The sequence below is a fragment of the Bos indicus genome, chromosome 26 (genome assembly GCF_029378745.1).
Source record: "Bos indicus isolate NIAB-ARS_2022 breed Sahiwal x Tharparkar chromosome 26, NIAB-ARS_B.indTharparkar_mat_pri_1.0, whole genome shotgun sequence".
NCBI lineage: Eukaryota > Metazoa > Chordata > Mammalia > Artiodactyla > Bovidae > Bos > Bos indicus.
The window spans coordinates 22,684,721-22,698,484 of record NC_091785.1 but is presented as its reverse complement, the minus strand read 5'-3'; the positions used below and the strand labels follow the sequence as shown (position 1 = coordinate 22,698,484).

Genomic DNA, 13,764 nt, shown 5'->3' with positions numbered 1-13,764 from the left:
TTTTTAAAAGCTGCGTCACATGCACGCCGAGCCCGGTGCGCCACTGGCCCCTCGCCGCCAGCCCGCCGCGCGGCGCACGCACGTCGCAGCTCGCTGCGCCCTCGCCCGGGTCACTTTGACACGACTCTCCCCTCCCACTAGCAGGCAATTAGCATATTAATAAAGCCCGGCCCAGCCCGGTTAGGACTGGAGAGCGGGCGCCTACGAGAGGGAGAGCGAGAGCGAGGGCGAGAAGGAGCGCGAGAGCGAGAGGGGGCGAGCGGCGGCGGCGGCGGCGGCGGCGTTGGCGGCAGGGAGGGCGGCGGGAGCGCACAGACACGCACACGCACACGCACACGCGCACACACGGACACACACTCCGGGGACGCACACCCGTGCGCACACACGCAGAAGCAGCTCGCCTTCCTGCTTGGCTTCCTTCCTGTCTGCTCCGCGCCTGACAGGCTCCTCGCTGCAGCCAGGGGCCGCCTGCACCGGGCCGAAGCCGGGCCGGGCCGGCGGCGAGGGCAGCGGGGGCCGCGGGCGGCGGCGGCGGCTCATGCCCGGCCTGTCCCCGCGCGGGGCGGGCACCGTGACTCGGCTGGGCCCCCAGCGGCGGGCGATGTGAAGATGTCAGTGGGCTGTGCCTGTCCTGGTGAGTGGGGCGCGCGGCCTCCCGGCCCCTCCCTCCCGAACCCTCCCTGCAGATCCCTCAATCCTTGTTTGGTGAGAACTTGTGTGGGGGGCGTCGAAGGCATGGCTGTGGTCGGGGGCTGTGAGGGGTGTGTGAGGCCTCAGTTGGGGGAGGGTTTTCACCAACTGTGTAAATGCGCAGCAGCCCAGAGGCACGAGTAAGGGGTGCTGGGGGTAGGTTGTGTGTGTGTGTGTGTTTTTTTGAGGGGAGGTTAATTAGGGAGGGGTTGGGGGGGCTGAAATTCCCAGAATTCCAGGGTGTCAGCCAATCAGAAGTGAGTCTGGACTTTTGACCCCCCCCCTCGGGTCATCATAGAGTTGTGATTGGCTGGTTTGGGTTGCCCCCCCACCTTTCCTGCTGCCTATTCCCTCTAACATTTTGTGACACCTCCCTCCAGACTGTTTCTGAGGCCTCTTGTTTGCGGGGATGGATTGAGTGGGGACCATTTTGCCCCTCTCCAAATTATCCTGCCTGTTGCCAGGGACGGTTGGCCCTCCTGAGGGACCCGAGGTCCGGAGGGGGGGGGGGGCGGCGCAGATAATTGGGCTCTTGGGCCTGGCATCTCTGCCCTAGTGGGAGGGGGAATGTGGCAGCCCCAGGCAAGCTAGGAAATAGAGTGACTTGTGAGAGTTGAGTTGACGGAAGCGATGCTTGACCCCAGTGAGAGGACTTAGGTTCAGATTCCTGCCTCCCCCCAAACACATCAACTCTTGCCAGTGACAGCTGGGGTCTGAGTTCTTTCCTGGGGAAGAGGAAGACTTATCTACTGCCAGGAGGAAGGAGAGGGGCCATGTGAATGGAGAGGGAGTCTTCAGAGGGCCTCAGAACATGGTTTCTACCCGTCTCCAGGACTCTGCGTTCTTGAATTTATCTGCAGAACCCCATCTTGTCCCAGGCAGGAATTAGCTTTCTTTTGAAAGTCAGATATTCTTGAATCTAGCCTGGTTTGGATCCTTTGCCCATTCACATGCCCTGTTCTCTGGGAGGCCTATACCCTACAACTGGAAGCCCCCCTCCCCCTCCAACACAATCCCCAAGGGAAGCTGCCTGTGCGGAAGCTTCCTTGAAAATCATGTGACCCAGGCCAAAGCTGGGCTGGGCTGGGCTGGGCACACACTTAAAGTGCCTGCTGAGGCTGACGCTGAAGGGGCATGGGGCCCAGAGGGAGGGCTAGTAGAGCCTGAGGATCCTGGAATATCCGGGTGTGGGAACCCCTGGCTCCTGCTGCAGAGGGTGGGGGAGAGGAGAGGTGGGGGAAGAGCCTGCCAAGCTGGAATCCTGTCTGGCCCCATCATTGCTCCTCCCATCAGCTCCTATCAGCTCCTCCTATCACACATGTTCCTGTGTGTATTTTCTTTATAATAGTCCCATGCTGAGTACCCTGTTCAGACCCATCCATTCTCTTGAGTCCATCCCATGGCCTTGATCATCCATCATCATCCTAAAGGGATGCACAGCTAAAGGGCTGAGTCTTAAATGTTGATTGTTAGTTTCTACAAATAGTGGGCAGAAGGCGAGTCTAGAAGGGTTGTCAGACTAGAGGTAGATGGGAGGTTGGTCTTGAAGTTGGGTGTGTGGTCCAGTAGGAGAAGGGAGAAAGTTTCCCTCTCAGCCTCTCTGGGAGCAGCATGGGGACAGATGAGGACCTGTGTGTGTGAGGGGGGACAACTTCAGTCAGTGCCCTAAATGGTATGTTCGTTTTGTGTGTCTAGTGATCGGATGGGGGAGAGGGGGCCTAAGATGGCCAAGAGTGGGGAATCTTTTTCTTGAATGTAAGGAAGTCTTATGATTGATGCCATAAACCATGGTTGGAGGTTAGTCTTCAAGGAGAACCACTTGGGGAGGGGCATGAGTGTCCTGGGGGTGAGAAATGGTAGGAGTTGGGGTAAGGGAGGGCACCAGACTTGCATGGGTGAATGTGAGCACATGGTTGAACACAGGGACATTGTGGCAGCATGTACAGTCCAGGCCCAAAGACCACCGCCCCCAACCTGAGCAGCTCTGGGGTGGGGGCCCAGGCGCACTGGCAGGCCGCCTGCCTGCTGCCTGCCTGCTCGTCTGAGTCTCTCCTTTGTGCTCTGCTGTCTCCCGGCTCCTCCTCCCCCAGCCCGGCAGAGACAGCACATGCCCCACACATGTGACTGAGGGAAGCCAGAGCACACGCAGACCCACACACATGCACACGCGGAAGGAAACACTACAAGATACATACACAGACACACATCTAGCTCCCATAGTGCTCCTGGGGTGCGGAGTAGCTTCTGGGGTTTTGGTCAGGAGCAGGGAGAACCTCTGCTAAGTGGCATCACCCTGGGCAGGGTAGGTTGCTGAGGGGGCCAGGGCCTGTCTGGGGCAGCATGTGGCTCAGAAGGGTTAAGGCTGGGAGGAGTTGGGGGAGGGGAGGAGGCAGCAGTGGTGGCGGCTGGGAGCCAGGAGAGGAGGATGGCAGAGCGCCAGGCCAACGGGAGGCCGGGCACAGACAAAGGAAGGGGGGCAGGCACACTAGAGGCCTGGGTCAGGGAGCCCCAGGGGCCCGGGCAGGGGGCAGTGCTGGTACCTTATCCTGTGGGCTGGGGTGGGCTGCTGCCCTTCAGAATTCCCCCCTCTAGAAGGGGTGCTCTGGCCCTTCCCTCCCTCCTCACCTTTGTCAGTCTTTGCTGCTCCCAGCTTTCTCCCCACCCCACCCCCCACCAATTTTAGAGGCTTCTAACTCTGAGTTACTCTCTTCAGTTGGACCTCTTCTGCCCCTGTGCAAATGGGAGAATTAAGTCAGAACCGAGAGAGGAACAGACTTGCTAGAGAAGGGGAACTAGGAGAAGGTCTGTTTTGAATGATATGCCAGAGTCTAGGGGCCCTTGTCCCTGAAATTTGAAGAGGCAGACTGGGTGGGGATTCAGACTCTGAACTGGAGGCAGAAGCCAGAGCACACAGCATGTCCTGTCCCTGAGGAGATAGACATTTGGGGCCTGGAGTGACCATTCCTTGGAGGGGGCAGGCAGTAGGAATGGCTGCAGTGCCCCAGGGCTGGGCTTGTGTGAGTGGGATTAGAACCAGAGTTCCAGCCTTAGGCCCTCCTGTCTCACTGTAATCTGTTTAAGTTAGGATAATATTTGACCCTGGATGCTATTAGACTCTCTTAAGGTACTGCCTTGTGAATGCACTTTGGAAAATTTAAAGGCATAAAACAAATGACAAGAATTGTCCTGTCAGAGGGGGAGGAATGTAGTTATCTTAGAGTTGGGCTGTAAATTTGGGAATCAGGGCAACTATCTCAAGTCCTGGTGGTAGGCACTATGATGGTAGGCATTCTGGCTGAATTGTATCATTTTCAGTATGTTTATGAAAGCCAGAGTGTATTATATGGCCAGGTCATGAGGGAGCATGGTGTGCGGATTTCAAAGAGGGTGGGGTTAGTCCCTAGGTAGCAAATGGTCAGGGTGTTCAGTCTGTCAAAGGTTCAGGAGGTATGATGCAATTTTGGGGTGTGTCTTGGGGATGGGGGGCATATGTGTCACAAGTCCCAGTGTGTATGGAAGTCAGGGTCTGACATAGACTGTGTGTGTGTGTCTCTTAGGTTTGGGTTTATTTGGAGTTTGAGGTATATCATGGGTTGAAGTGTGTATCAGGTACTGATTTATGTGAAAGAGAGATGGGTTGTTTATGTATGGAGGATGTTCACAGAGCCAGGTGCAATAATGTTACTGCACAGTCAACTGGTGTGTACACCATGAGAAATCCTGTTGTGGGACTGTGTGTTAATATGCTTGGGGGTTAGGGAATAGAAAGCTGAGAATCAAATTGCAAAGTAGTAAGAGGTCCTTGGGACGGGGGAGCCTGGTGGGCTGCCATCTATGGAGTCGCACAGAGTTGGACACGACTGAAGCGACCTAGCAGCAGCAGCAAGAGGTCCTTACTACCCGCCCCCCCCATACTGGGTGGGTTGTGTGTTTGTGTCTTTGTGTCTGTCTGTCTGTCTCTTGGGATTCCCCCCTTGCTTTGGAGAACAGCTCCTACCCTGGCAACCATATACTTTTTTTGTCCCTGGGGTGTAGGGAGAGGATTCAGCAGCAGATTGGACCCCTTCTGGGGACCCTTAGATGGGCAAGTTTACCCTCCTTGGCTCTAACAGAGCCCCTTTCCCCTGCACCCACGTGTCTCTGGTATGGTGGTGGTGGTGATGTTGGGTGGGGGAAAGGGGCCTCCCTCTGTCAAGGCAGATCTATTTGGAACTTAGCTGGGTTGAGGGGCAGGGAACCTGGAGTGTCCCCCTTTCTCCAATCAGTGTTTACAGGCTGAAGTCTGAGTGTGTCTCTGTCAAAAATAACCCCCTGCAGCCTCCCCCCAGCTGCTGTGGGATTTCACCAGCCAAGAGTGGCTGCCCAGGCCAGCCTCCAACCCGAAAGATCACTGAGGAGAGGAAGAGAGATTTGGGGGATGCTTTGGAGGAGGCTGTTAGAAGATACTGGGAATTTCCAGAGAGGAGAGTGCCCACCTCCATCCTTGCCTGTGGCTTTGGCTCCCCAGCTCACCCCTGAGCACCCCTGCTTGGGGCTTGAGGGTGGCATTCCTGTTCCCGGTCCCCACAGGCCTCCCCTCCATCCAGGTCTCTCCGGACCCAGTCTGTTCCGTCTCCATCTCTCCGTCCCGTCCCCTGTCTCTCCCAGTCTGTCTCTCTTTTGTTTTTCTCAGCAGTCCTCCCTGCCTGCCTGGCTCCCTCCCTCTTCCTCCTGCCTCGCAGGGAGGGGGGCGGGGCCGGTGGGGGCAGCTCCACCCTCCGCCCGCCCTGGGGCCTCATTCTGAGAGCGGCTCGGGGAGAGCGAGCGGGGAGGGAGGGAGAGAAAGGGAGAGAAGGAAGGGAGCCGGCGGCCGCTGCGTGTGTCTGTGCGTGTGCGTGTGCGAGTGTGAGTGAGTGTGAGTGCCGGGCCCTGCTTCTGCTGGTGCCCCGGCGGAGGGGCCTGCTGGCCTGGGGAGGGCGGGCGGGCTGCTTGGAGGCAGAGGCATAGGCGGGGAGAGCCGAGGAGGAGGAGGAGGAGGAGGAAAGAGCGGAGCAGCCATTGTTGAGGGAAACCTTGCAAACAAAGAAGGCTCCGGACTCCCCGCGGCCCCCCGCCCCCCAGGCCGGCCCCCTGGCCCCCGGTCCCTGGCCCAGTGGCCATTGTAACTTTCCCCCGGGGCTGTGGCCGCCGCGGGGCGGGCTGAGGCTGTGCGTGAGAGTCTTTGTGCAGACCGCGGAGTGGAGCTCCCAGCCAGGCCTGCCCGTCCCACTCGGGACATGAGTGGCTGAAGTTGGCCCCCCCTCAGGCCTCACCCCAGCCAGGGCCCCTCTGGGCTCCCAGCTGCCCCCCCGCACCTCTCCTGGTCCCCTCAGTTCTCCCAGGTAAGTCTGGGCACCCTGCAAGCCTTTTGGGGGTGGGTGGAAGTCCTGGGTCTGGTCCGGGCCTGGGGGAGAGGTGCCCCAGCTCACAGAGGCCAGAGCCCTCGAGCCTGCTGACCTATGGTCAGCCCCCAAAGGGAGGAGGCCTGTCCTCGGCTCAGTTCGGTTACCATGGAAATGCCCAGCTGGAGATGCCCCCCTAAGGCCACAGGATGCCGCTTCCATTCAGAGAAAACTTTACTAGTTCTGGGCTCTTTCTCCTCCCCCTTCCTAAAGGCTCCCAGGTTGCCAGAGATGGGAGCCAGGGTTCTGCCTGACTCCAAGGCTGGGTGACACATCCAACCCCTCACCCCCACCCCCACGTTGCTACCTCTACCCCTGCTCCTGGGGACAGGCAGCAACAGGGACAGATGGTCTGGGTGATGTTCCCTCCCCTCCTCTTCTCATTCCCAAGCCCTTGTGCTGGGGTTACTGGGAGTTGCTGTGGCTCTGGAGAGATGCTGAGTTTTATTTGTGTCCATTTACTGGACGTGTAAATAGAGGCCCCTGAGCTTTGGGGTTTAGCTCTGCAGAACTGTTATCCAGCCCCAGGCAATGTGCTTGTCATTTCTGTAGTGAGAAACTGAAGCTCTGAAACTTTTTCCAGAGTTAGAGAGGAACCCTGGTGTCTTGCCTCTCATCTCTCTAGGATCTTGAGCTGACACTCAGAGTGGGCCTGAAACCAAGGAGCAGGGCAGTAATGGTTTTGGGAAAAGGGGGCCTAGGTAGAGGATGAGGGCCAGGTCTCCTAATTTAGACTGTTGGGTATATTGCCCAGGCATGGTTTCTGGTGGGCAGTGTGAGCTTTGACTTCTTACATGGCCTTATCTGTCTGTGGAGTGGCGGGGACTTGGGACTGGGTGGGACTGTCTCTTTCCCGAGGACATATGCTACTCACTTAGTTCTGACTGGCTTGTGAAGGCTGTGTGTTGTGCTGGGAGCCTGTGAATGTGACATCTGAGAGCTCATGTGTGGGGCGAGGGCCTGTTGCAGGCACCCTGATCCTGCCTGGGGCTGCTGGGTTCCAGCCCTTGGTAGGCATGTTGGGGCGAGCTGAGGGTGGAAGCCTGCTAGGCAGGATGAGACACACGCGTGTGCAGGTACACACAGGCTCTGAGTTTTGGCACCTTCAGGGACCATGTAGGGTAGGCCCCTCTGGGACCCTCCTTTGGCCCATATTGTGAGGAGGGGACCCAGGGGAGAGAATTACATGCACATGTTGGCACAGGGTCTTCCTTTGTTTTTCCCCCCACCAAGAAACAGAATAGATTTTGTATCAGAATTAGAGAGGGGGTTCAGATACAGCCAATTCAGCCACCCTTCCAAATGCAATCAAGTTTGTGGGACATGAGGAAGCAGCAGTGGCTAGGACTTCGCTTCACTTTCTCCTCCTGTCTGGTGGGGAGGGGGAAAATGGCATTTCAGGGGGCCCTGGCTGGCACCCAACTATGAATATAGCACTTCTTCCAGTCAGGTAATAGTAGAGCAGGAAACTCTGTGCTGCTGGGTGAGGTGGAGAGGGACACCTGTGCACAGGCATAGCTACACACCAGCAGAGACCCTGTCTAGTTACCACTTGCCTCCCAACTGAGCCCCTGAAACCTAGGCTCCTTCCCAGGGGCTTCTTATTTTCCGTTTGTAGGGAGAGTGGGATCCATTGGAGGCCCATCTGCCTCCACTGCAAGTCTAAGGAAAGAAAAGGGGTTGAGGCTTTAGGTTTCTGGTTTGTAGACAATACTGGACCACGGTAGGTGTGGGGGAGGGGCTGGGCTGATAAGGGAGTGGCCGTTGGTGGGAGAGGCAGAAGGCCCAACTGGTTATCTAGTGGGCGGCACCCAGCAGGCACCCCCTCCACCGGCCCCCCCCCCACCTTATCGTTTTATCCCCTGCCCTCCTGAGACCCTGGGGGTGGAGAAGGAGCAGAGAGTTGGCAAAATCCCCCTTCACCCTCTCCCAGCTTGGTCTCCCGAGTCCCATAGTGGGGTAGATCTACCATAGGATATGGGACTCAGAAGAATAGGCTCACGTCCTGGTTCTGCCAGTTACCAACTTGTTACCAACTCAGCAAGTCCCTTTGAGCTTTTATTAGCCTCATTTGTAAAATGGGAATGTTAGAGTCACTTCTGCTGCCGCACAAGGTTGTGGTAATGATTACATAAAATAATGTAGGTGAAAAGGGAGTTTATCAAAATTTTAGATTCTAATGTTTGTATATTTATCCTATGGTTATTGACGTTTCTTCCCGTTTTCAATTCTGTCATCCAGGGCTCAGCCACATGAAGAAATGGGCTCTTGAGTATTAGGACTGAGAACTTCTAGTTTGTAAAACAAAATTGGAGCCAGATTTAGAAGGTGGGATAGGTGTTCCCTGAGGTAATCTCCCTTTCACAGTGTACTCGGGTGTTCCAGAAGACCAGTTCTGTGCATACAGTCTTAACAGCCTTCCAGGAGCACTCCCAAGAGGGATTCGGGGGACCCCATCTTTGTTTCCCTTCTAGGTTGTTCCTCAAAGTCATTCAAGCTGTACTCACCGAAGGAGCCCCCGAACGGCAACGCCTTCCCCCCTTTCCATCCCGGCACCATGCTAGATCGGGATGTGGGGTGAGTTTCTTTTCTACTTCCTGTCCCTTTCCCATATGGCATCCTGCCTGAAAACGGGATGGAGTGACACCCCCAAATAACTCCTGTCTTCTACCCATTCTCATAGCCTTTTTGCTTTCACAGCCCAACTCCCATGTACCCGCCTACATACTTGGAGCCTGGGATCGGGTAAGTGGAGTCCAGTGGGGAGGTTGGTTCTCTCTATTACAGAGGTGAAGGCAGAGGGCGGGGGTGGGAGGGTCTGCTCCTACTAACCTCCCTTCTTCACTTCCCCCAGGAGGCACACACCATATGGCAACCAAACTGACTACAGAATATTCGAGCTTAACAAACGGCTTCAAAACTGGACAGAGGTATAGCCGGGGAAAGGAGCTGGGAGGGAGAAGGCCATCTGGGCATCCCTGTGCCATGTCTACTGATACACGCACCCCTCCCTATGCTCCTTAGGAGTGTGACAATCTCTGGTGGGATGCTTTCACAACTGAGTTCTTTGAGGATGATGCCATGTTAACCATCACTTTCTGCCTGGAGGATGGACCAAAGAGATACAGTGAGTGGCCTCTGGGGGTCCTGCCAGTTCTGCTGTGGGGCTGGGTGTTTGTCCCAGGGGATCTGTTCTGACAGGGATGTTATCTGCCTGACCACCTCTGAGAGCCTTCTGTTCTGAAGAGTTTGTCCCATCTCTGCAGCCATTGGCCGGACCCTGATCCCACGCTACTTCCGCAGCATCTTTGAGGGGGGTGCTACAGAGCTCTACTATGTGCTTAAGCATCCCAAGGAGGCATTCCACAGCAACTTCGTTTCCCTTGACTGCGACCAGGGCAGCATGGTGACCCAACACGGCAAACCCATGTTCACCCAGGTCAGCTCCCAGTTAGATGTGAAACACTGAAGGACCTAAGTTTGATTCCTCTACTGGCTTCCCAAGATGTACTTGGCTGTTCCCCAGGGAAGTGGCAAGATACGCAGGGCAAGCAGGCATGCTGCAGTTTTCAGCAGACATGTATTGAGTTCGTAGGTGACAGTTTTGGGTCACAGGGGGACACAAGTGAACACAAGCCTGTCCTCATGTAGCTTATAGTAGACAAGTGTTTTACTGGCTACATGAGGAGAGGACAAGGATCTATTAAGTGTTTCTGCTGTGCATGTGTGTGTGTGTATGGACTGGATTGGTGGGTGTATGAGGAGATGGTCTGTGTCAGTAGTGCACACCCAAATTTATGTTCAGGTGGCAGGAGTGTGTGCAATGGGAGAGTCATGAGGAAATGGGAACAGGATACTTTTGGGTGTGTGGGGAGGTGGGCAGACTTGTGACAAGCTTGTTTCCAGGTATGTGTGGAGGGCCGGTTGTACCTGGAGTTCATGTTTGACGACATGATGCGGATAAAGACGTGGCACTTCAGCATCCGGCAACACCGAGAGCTCATCCCCCGAAGCATCCTTGCCATGCATGTGAGTTACAGGCAGGACCTAAGACACCAGGGGGCGGGTGGGCAGCAGAAAGGGTGGAACCCGGTCTGCTGTGTTTCCCGCCGTGGCCCTAGACAAGGTTGAAATTTATCCATCTGAGAAGTGAATTTTTATATAGTAGCTCCTCCTCTGTCCAGGGTGTCACGAGGCTCAGGTGACTGGGCAGGTAAGCAGGTGCTAGTATTCTTACCTTTCTTTTCCCAGGCCCAGGACCCCCAGATGTTAGATCAGCTCTCCAAAAACATCACCCGGTGTGGGCTGTCCAATTCCACTCTCAACTACCTCCGAGTGAGTCTCTGATCACCTGGTTTCTACCCCACCCCATTCGGTCTCCGCTCCACACCTGTCCCCTGACAAGCCACCAACTGGTCTCCCCCCAGCTCTGTGTGATACTCGAGCCCATGCAGGAGCTTATGTCCCGCCACAAGACCTACAGCCTCAGCCCCCGTGACTGCCTCAAGACCTGCCTCTTCCAGAAGTGGCAGCGCATGGTAGCGCCCCCCGGTGAGTGCCTTGCACCTGCACCTGCTCTTTCCAGGATGTGATGCTGCTCCCCAAGGCTGCTCTTAGCTCCTCACGAAGCCCTTTCCTTGCTCCTGGGTCTGCAAGATTGGGATCAGGGTAGGCTCAGGCTCCTTAGGAGCCCTACCCTGCCTGAGTCTCCTTTCCCTGGCACAGCGGAGCCTGCACGGCAGCAGCCCAGCAAACGGCGGAAACGGAAGATGTCCGGGGGCAGCACCATGAGCTCGGGGGGCGGCAACACCAACAACAGCAACAGCAAGAAGAAAAGCCCAGCCAGCACCTTCGCCCTCTCCAGCCAGGTACCTGTAAGCATCTCGGCTTTCTTCTCACTTCTGGGCTGCCCCACTGCTGACCCCTGACTCTTGACGCTGTCCCACCCTGAGCTCACTAGCACACATATAAGCAAAGACAAGACAGTTTTTCCCAATGGGGACTAACTCCTGTCTGAGAGTCCTCGTCTGTCGTACGCATGGCTGTGATCACATAGACTCAGACATAGCAACATAGGACACAAAGTAACGGACACAGCCGTGGGGACGTCCGGACATAAAGGATAAACAGCTTAGGGGCACACAGACCACCAGAGAGACACATGCTGACAGAAGGACACACAGACTTAAACGTGTGTGAATCTAGAATACACACACGTGCACGTACACACAGTCCCCCCCACTGGTGTTTTTGATCTGCTCCCTCTCTTACGTGTGGACAGAAGTTTAGGAGCCCCCTAAAATTTTGGAGAGATGGATTAGGGAGCCGGTGGAGTAGATCGACTTCTCCCAGAATCCAGTGGATGTGGGTTAAAAGCTGTGATGCTTTGCAGTCTTTCATTGGGAAGTATTGGAAGTATTCCAGGGGCTGAGGGTGTCAGAGGAGATGGGGTTGTAAGCTGGGATATGAGCGGGTGGCTGGGGGTTGAGTTTCCTGGGTGGGTACTGGGGCTCTGGGGGAATCTGCTGCCCTGGGCTGGGCGAGCCCCTGCCCCGATTATGTTTGGGGACCTCCGCCACTCTCAGGATGTGATGGTGGTGGGGGAGCCCACCCTGATGGGCGGGGAGTTCGGGGACGAGGACGAGAGGCTCATCACCCGGCTGGAGAACACCCAGTTTGACGCGGCCAACGGCATTGACGACGAGGACAGCTTTAACAACTCCCCTGCCCTGGGCGCCAACAGCCCCTGGAACAGCAAGCCTCCATCCAGCCAAGAGAGCAAATCGGAGAACCCCACGTCACAGGCCTCCCAGTAAAGGCCCCACCACAGCCACCCAGCGCTCTGCCTGCCTGCCCCACCCCTCGCAGCCCCAGGGAGCAGAAGACAGAATGAAAAGACTGAGCATCTGAAATGGGCAGCCTCATCCACCCACTTCAGGGAGGAACTGGACTCACTTGGGGGCAGGTGCCAAGATTTGTCCCCCAGTGGCCCTGGGCTGGGGCTGGCCTTTGCAGAGCCTTTTGGGGGAAGGGGGGCCTCATGTGGATGCCTCCATGGACCCTGGGCCTCTGAGAAATGTCCTGACCACCCCCCCACCCCCCGCCCAGGGCATTTGCCTCCATCCTCACCCCAGGTTCTGGGTACCCCCATCCTCCTGACTCCACCCCCTTCAAGCCCAGGGTTGTCTACACCCACAGCCCTTAGGGACTTAAAGTCATGGGGCTTGGTTGAATGCCCCTTCCCCAAACCTTCCCTTTAGGTGGCTGGTAGTAGAGGGGTAAAGCTCTGGACTCCTCCCTTCTGCCACCTATCCCAGCTCCAAGTTTTTTAAAAAATAATATTATTAAAAATGTAAGTTTAAAAAAAAAAATCACTCCTGTCCCCCCTCTTCCCCTTATTAAAGGTCCAGCTACCTCCCTTCGCCTGGCATATGGGGAGCTTAGAGCCCATGTGGAGGAAGGGGGCTATGCATTACCATTTGATAACAGTTTGAGAACTTCAGACCAAGGAGACACTTTGCCATCTCTCTTCCCTTCTCCTCTGGGGTGATTGGAGTGGGGAAGGCACGCCATGGGGCAGGGGGCCATTGATGGCCTCGCCTGTGTGACAAGCCCCTGCTGTTGTCTCTGTCTCCCTCCTCTAGGACTCTGGCCTGCCCTCCTAGTGCTTGTGACTCCCTCTCTCCCAGCCCCCACCCCCTCCCTCCACGGTGTGTATATTCTTCACAAGCCCTCCACTAGAGCAGCTGTCTGCATGGTGGGAGGGGGAGGCTCCCTCCCTCAGGGAGTGTGGAGGGAAGGGAACAGCCTTGTTTGTTACTGTGTTTTTTGTTTTGTCTCAGTTGGGCAGGCATTGGGGTAGAGGAGGGGGTTCATGTACTCTCCAGTACTCTCCTTTCCCACCTTCTCAAACTGCATATCTAGTCCTCCCCTGCCCTTCAGAGGGGTAGGAGCCACTGAGGGTGTCCCCAGCTCTAAGCCCACCAGGGAGCAATAGGCTTTTGTCCTCCAGCTGAAGTAAAGGCTCTTCATCTCCCAATATCTCCTCCCTCCCCTTCTTCACAGAAGGACAGGGGAGGCAGCCAGGATCCTCAGCTCTGTCTCACAATTGGATGGATGTGTGGAGGCTCCAGGCCCAGGGTGAGGCCAAGAGCAGGGTCCCATGCGTCTGGGCTCAGCTTTGTGGCTTCGCTGCCTTCTCCTGTGGCCAGTTCCAGAAGTGTTAGCACCACCTCTCCCCACTCTTCCTTCTGGATTTGGGGCCCTGCACATCCTGTTTCCTCCACTCCAGCTGCCACTATTGGAAGGATATTGTGTCAGGAGCTGAGGGAAGGGGTAGGGAAGATGGATGTCCCACCCCAACTGTAATGCCCTTTTTTTTTTTTTTTTTTTTTTTGGGCCATTTGAGTCATGTATGGTATCGATCAATAAAGAGACTTTTTGGTTTGAGAGTGTCTTGGTTGGTCATTGATGCCTATGACTCAATCCAAGGCAGCCTTTTCTCCTTCCCACAGCCGCTACAAACCACCACTGGGGAGGAGGTGTAAACTGGACTTGTGAATTCCCTCTCCCATCTCCCTTTTCCCTTACTCTTGCGGTGTTGCTCTTCCTGTTTCCCAGGCTTTCCCTTCCCGGATTGCTGTTCTGCGCCCCT

General features: G+C 56.1%; 1 protein-coding gene across 5 annotated transcripts; it reads left to right on the top strand.

Moving 5' to 3' along the window:
• The first annotated feature begins 502 nt into the window (after positions 1 to 502).
• LDB1 (LIM domain binding 1) lies at positions 503 to 13,561 on the top strand. Of its 5 annotated transcripts, XM_070780711.1 has the most exons (12): positions 6,098 to 8,251; positions 8,352 to 8,438; positions 8,585 to 8,687; positions 8,811 to 8,855; positions 8,965 to 9,040; positions 9,135 to 9,237; positions 9,377 to 9,549; positions 10,017 to 10,139; positions 10,362 to 10,445; positions 10,538 to 10,661; positions 10,836 to 10,984; positions 11,696 to 13,561. In XM_070780711.1, the coding sequence occupies exons 3-12, from the start codon at positions 8,668 to 8,670 to the stop codon at positions 11,924 to 11,926; spliced, it is 1,128 nt and encodes a 375-aa protein (XP_070636812.1). In that variant the 5' UTR covers positions 6,098 to 8,251; positions 8,352 to 8,438; positions 8,585 to 8,667; the 3' UTR covers positions 11,927 to 13,561. The 5 variants fall into 5 exon arrangements, with proteins under 5 accessions (XP_070636814.1, XP_070636813.1, XP_070636809.1 ...); XM_070780713.1 differs by lacking the exons at positions 6,098 to 8,251; positions 8,352 to 8,438 and adding an exon at positions 503 to 634 and having other exon boundaries at positions 10,836 to 10,978; XM_070780712.1 differs by lacking the exons at positions 6,098 to 8,251; positions 8,352 to 8,438 and adding an exon at positions 503 to 634.
• The last annotated feature ends 203 nt before the right edge of the window (positions 13,562 to 13,764 follow it).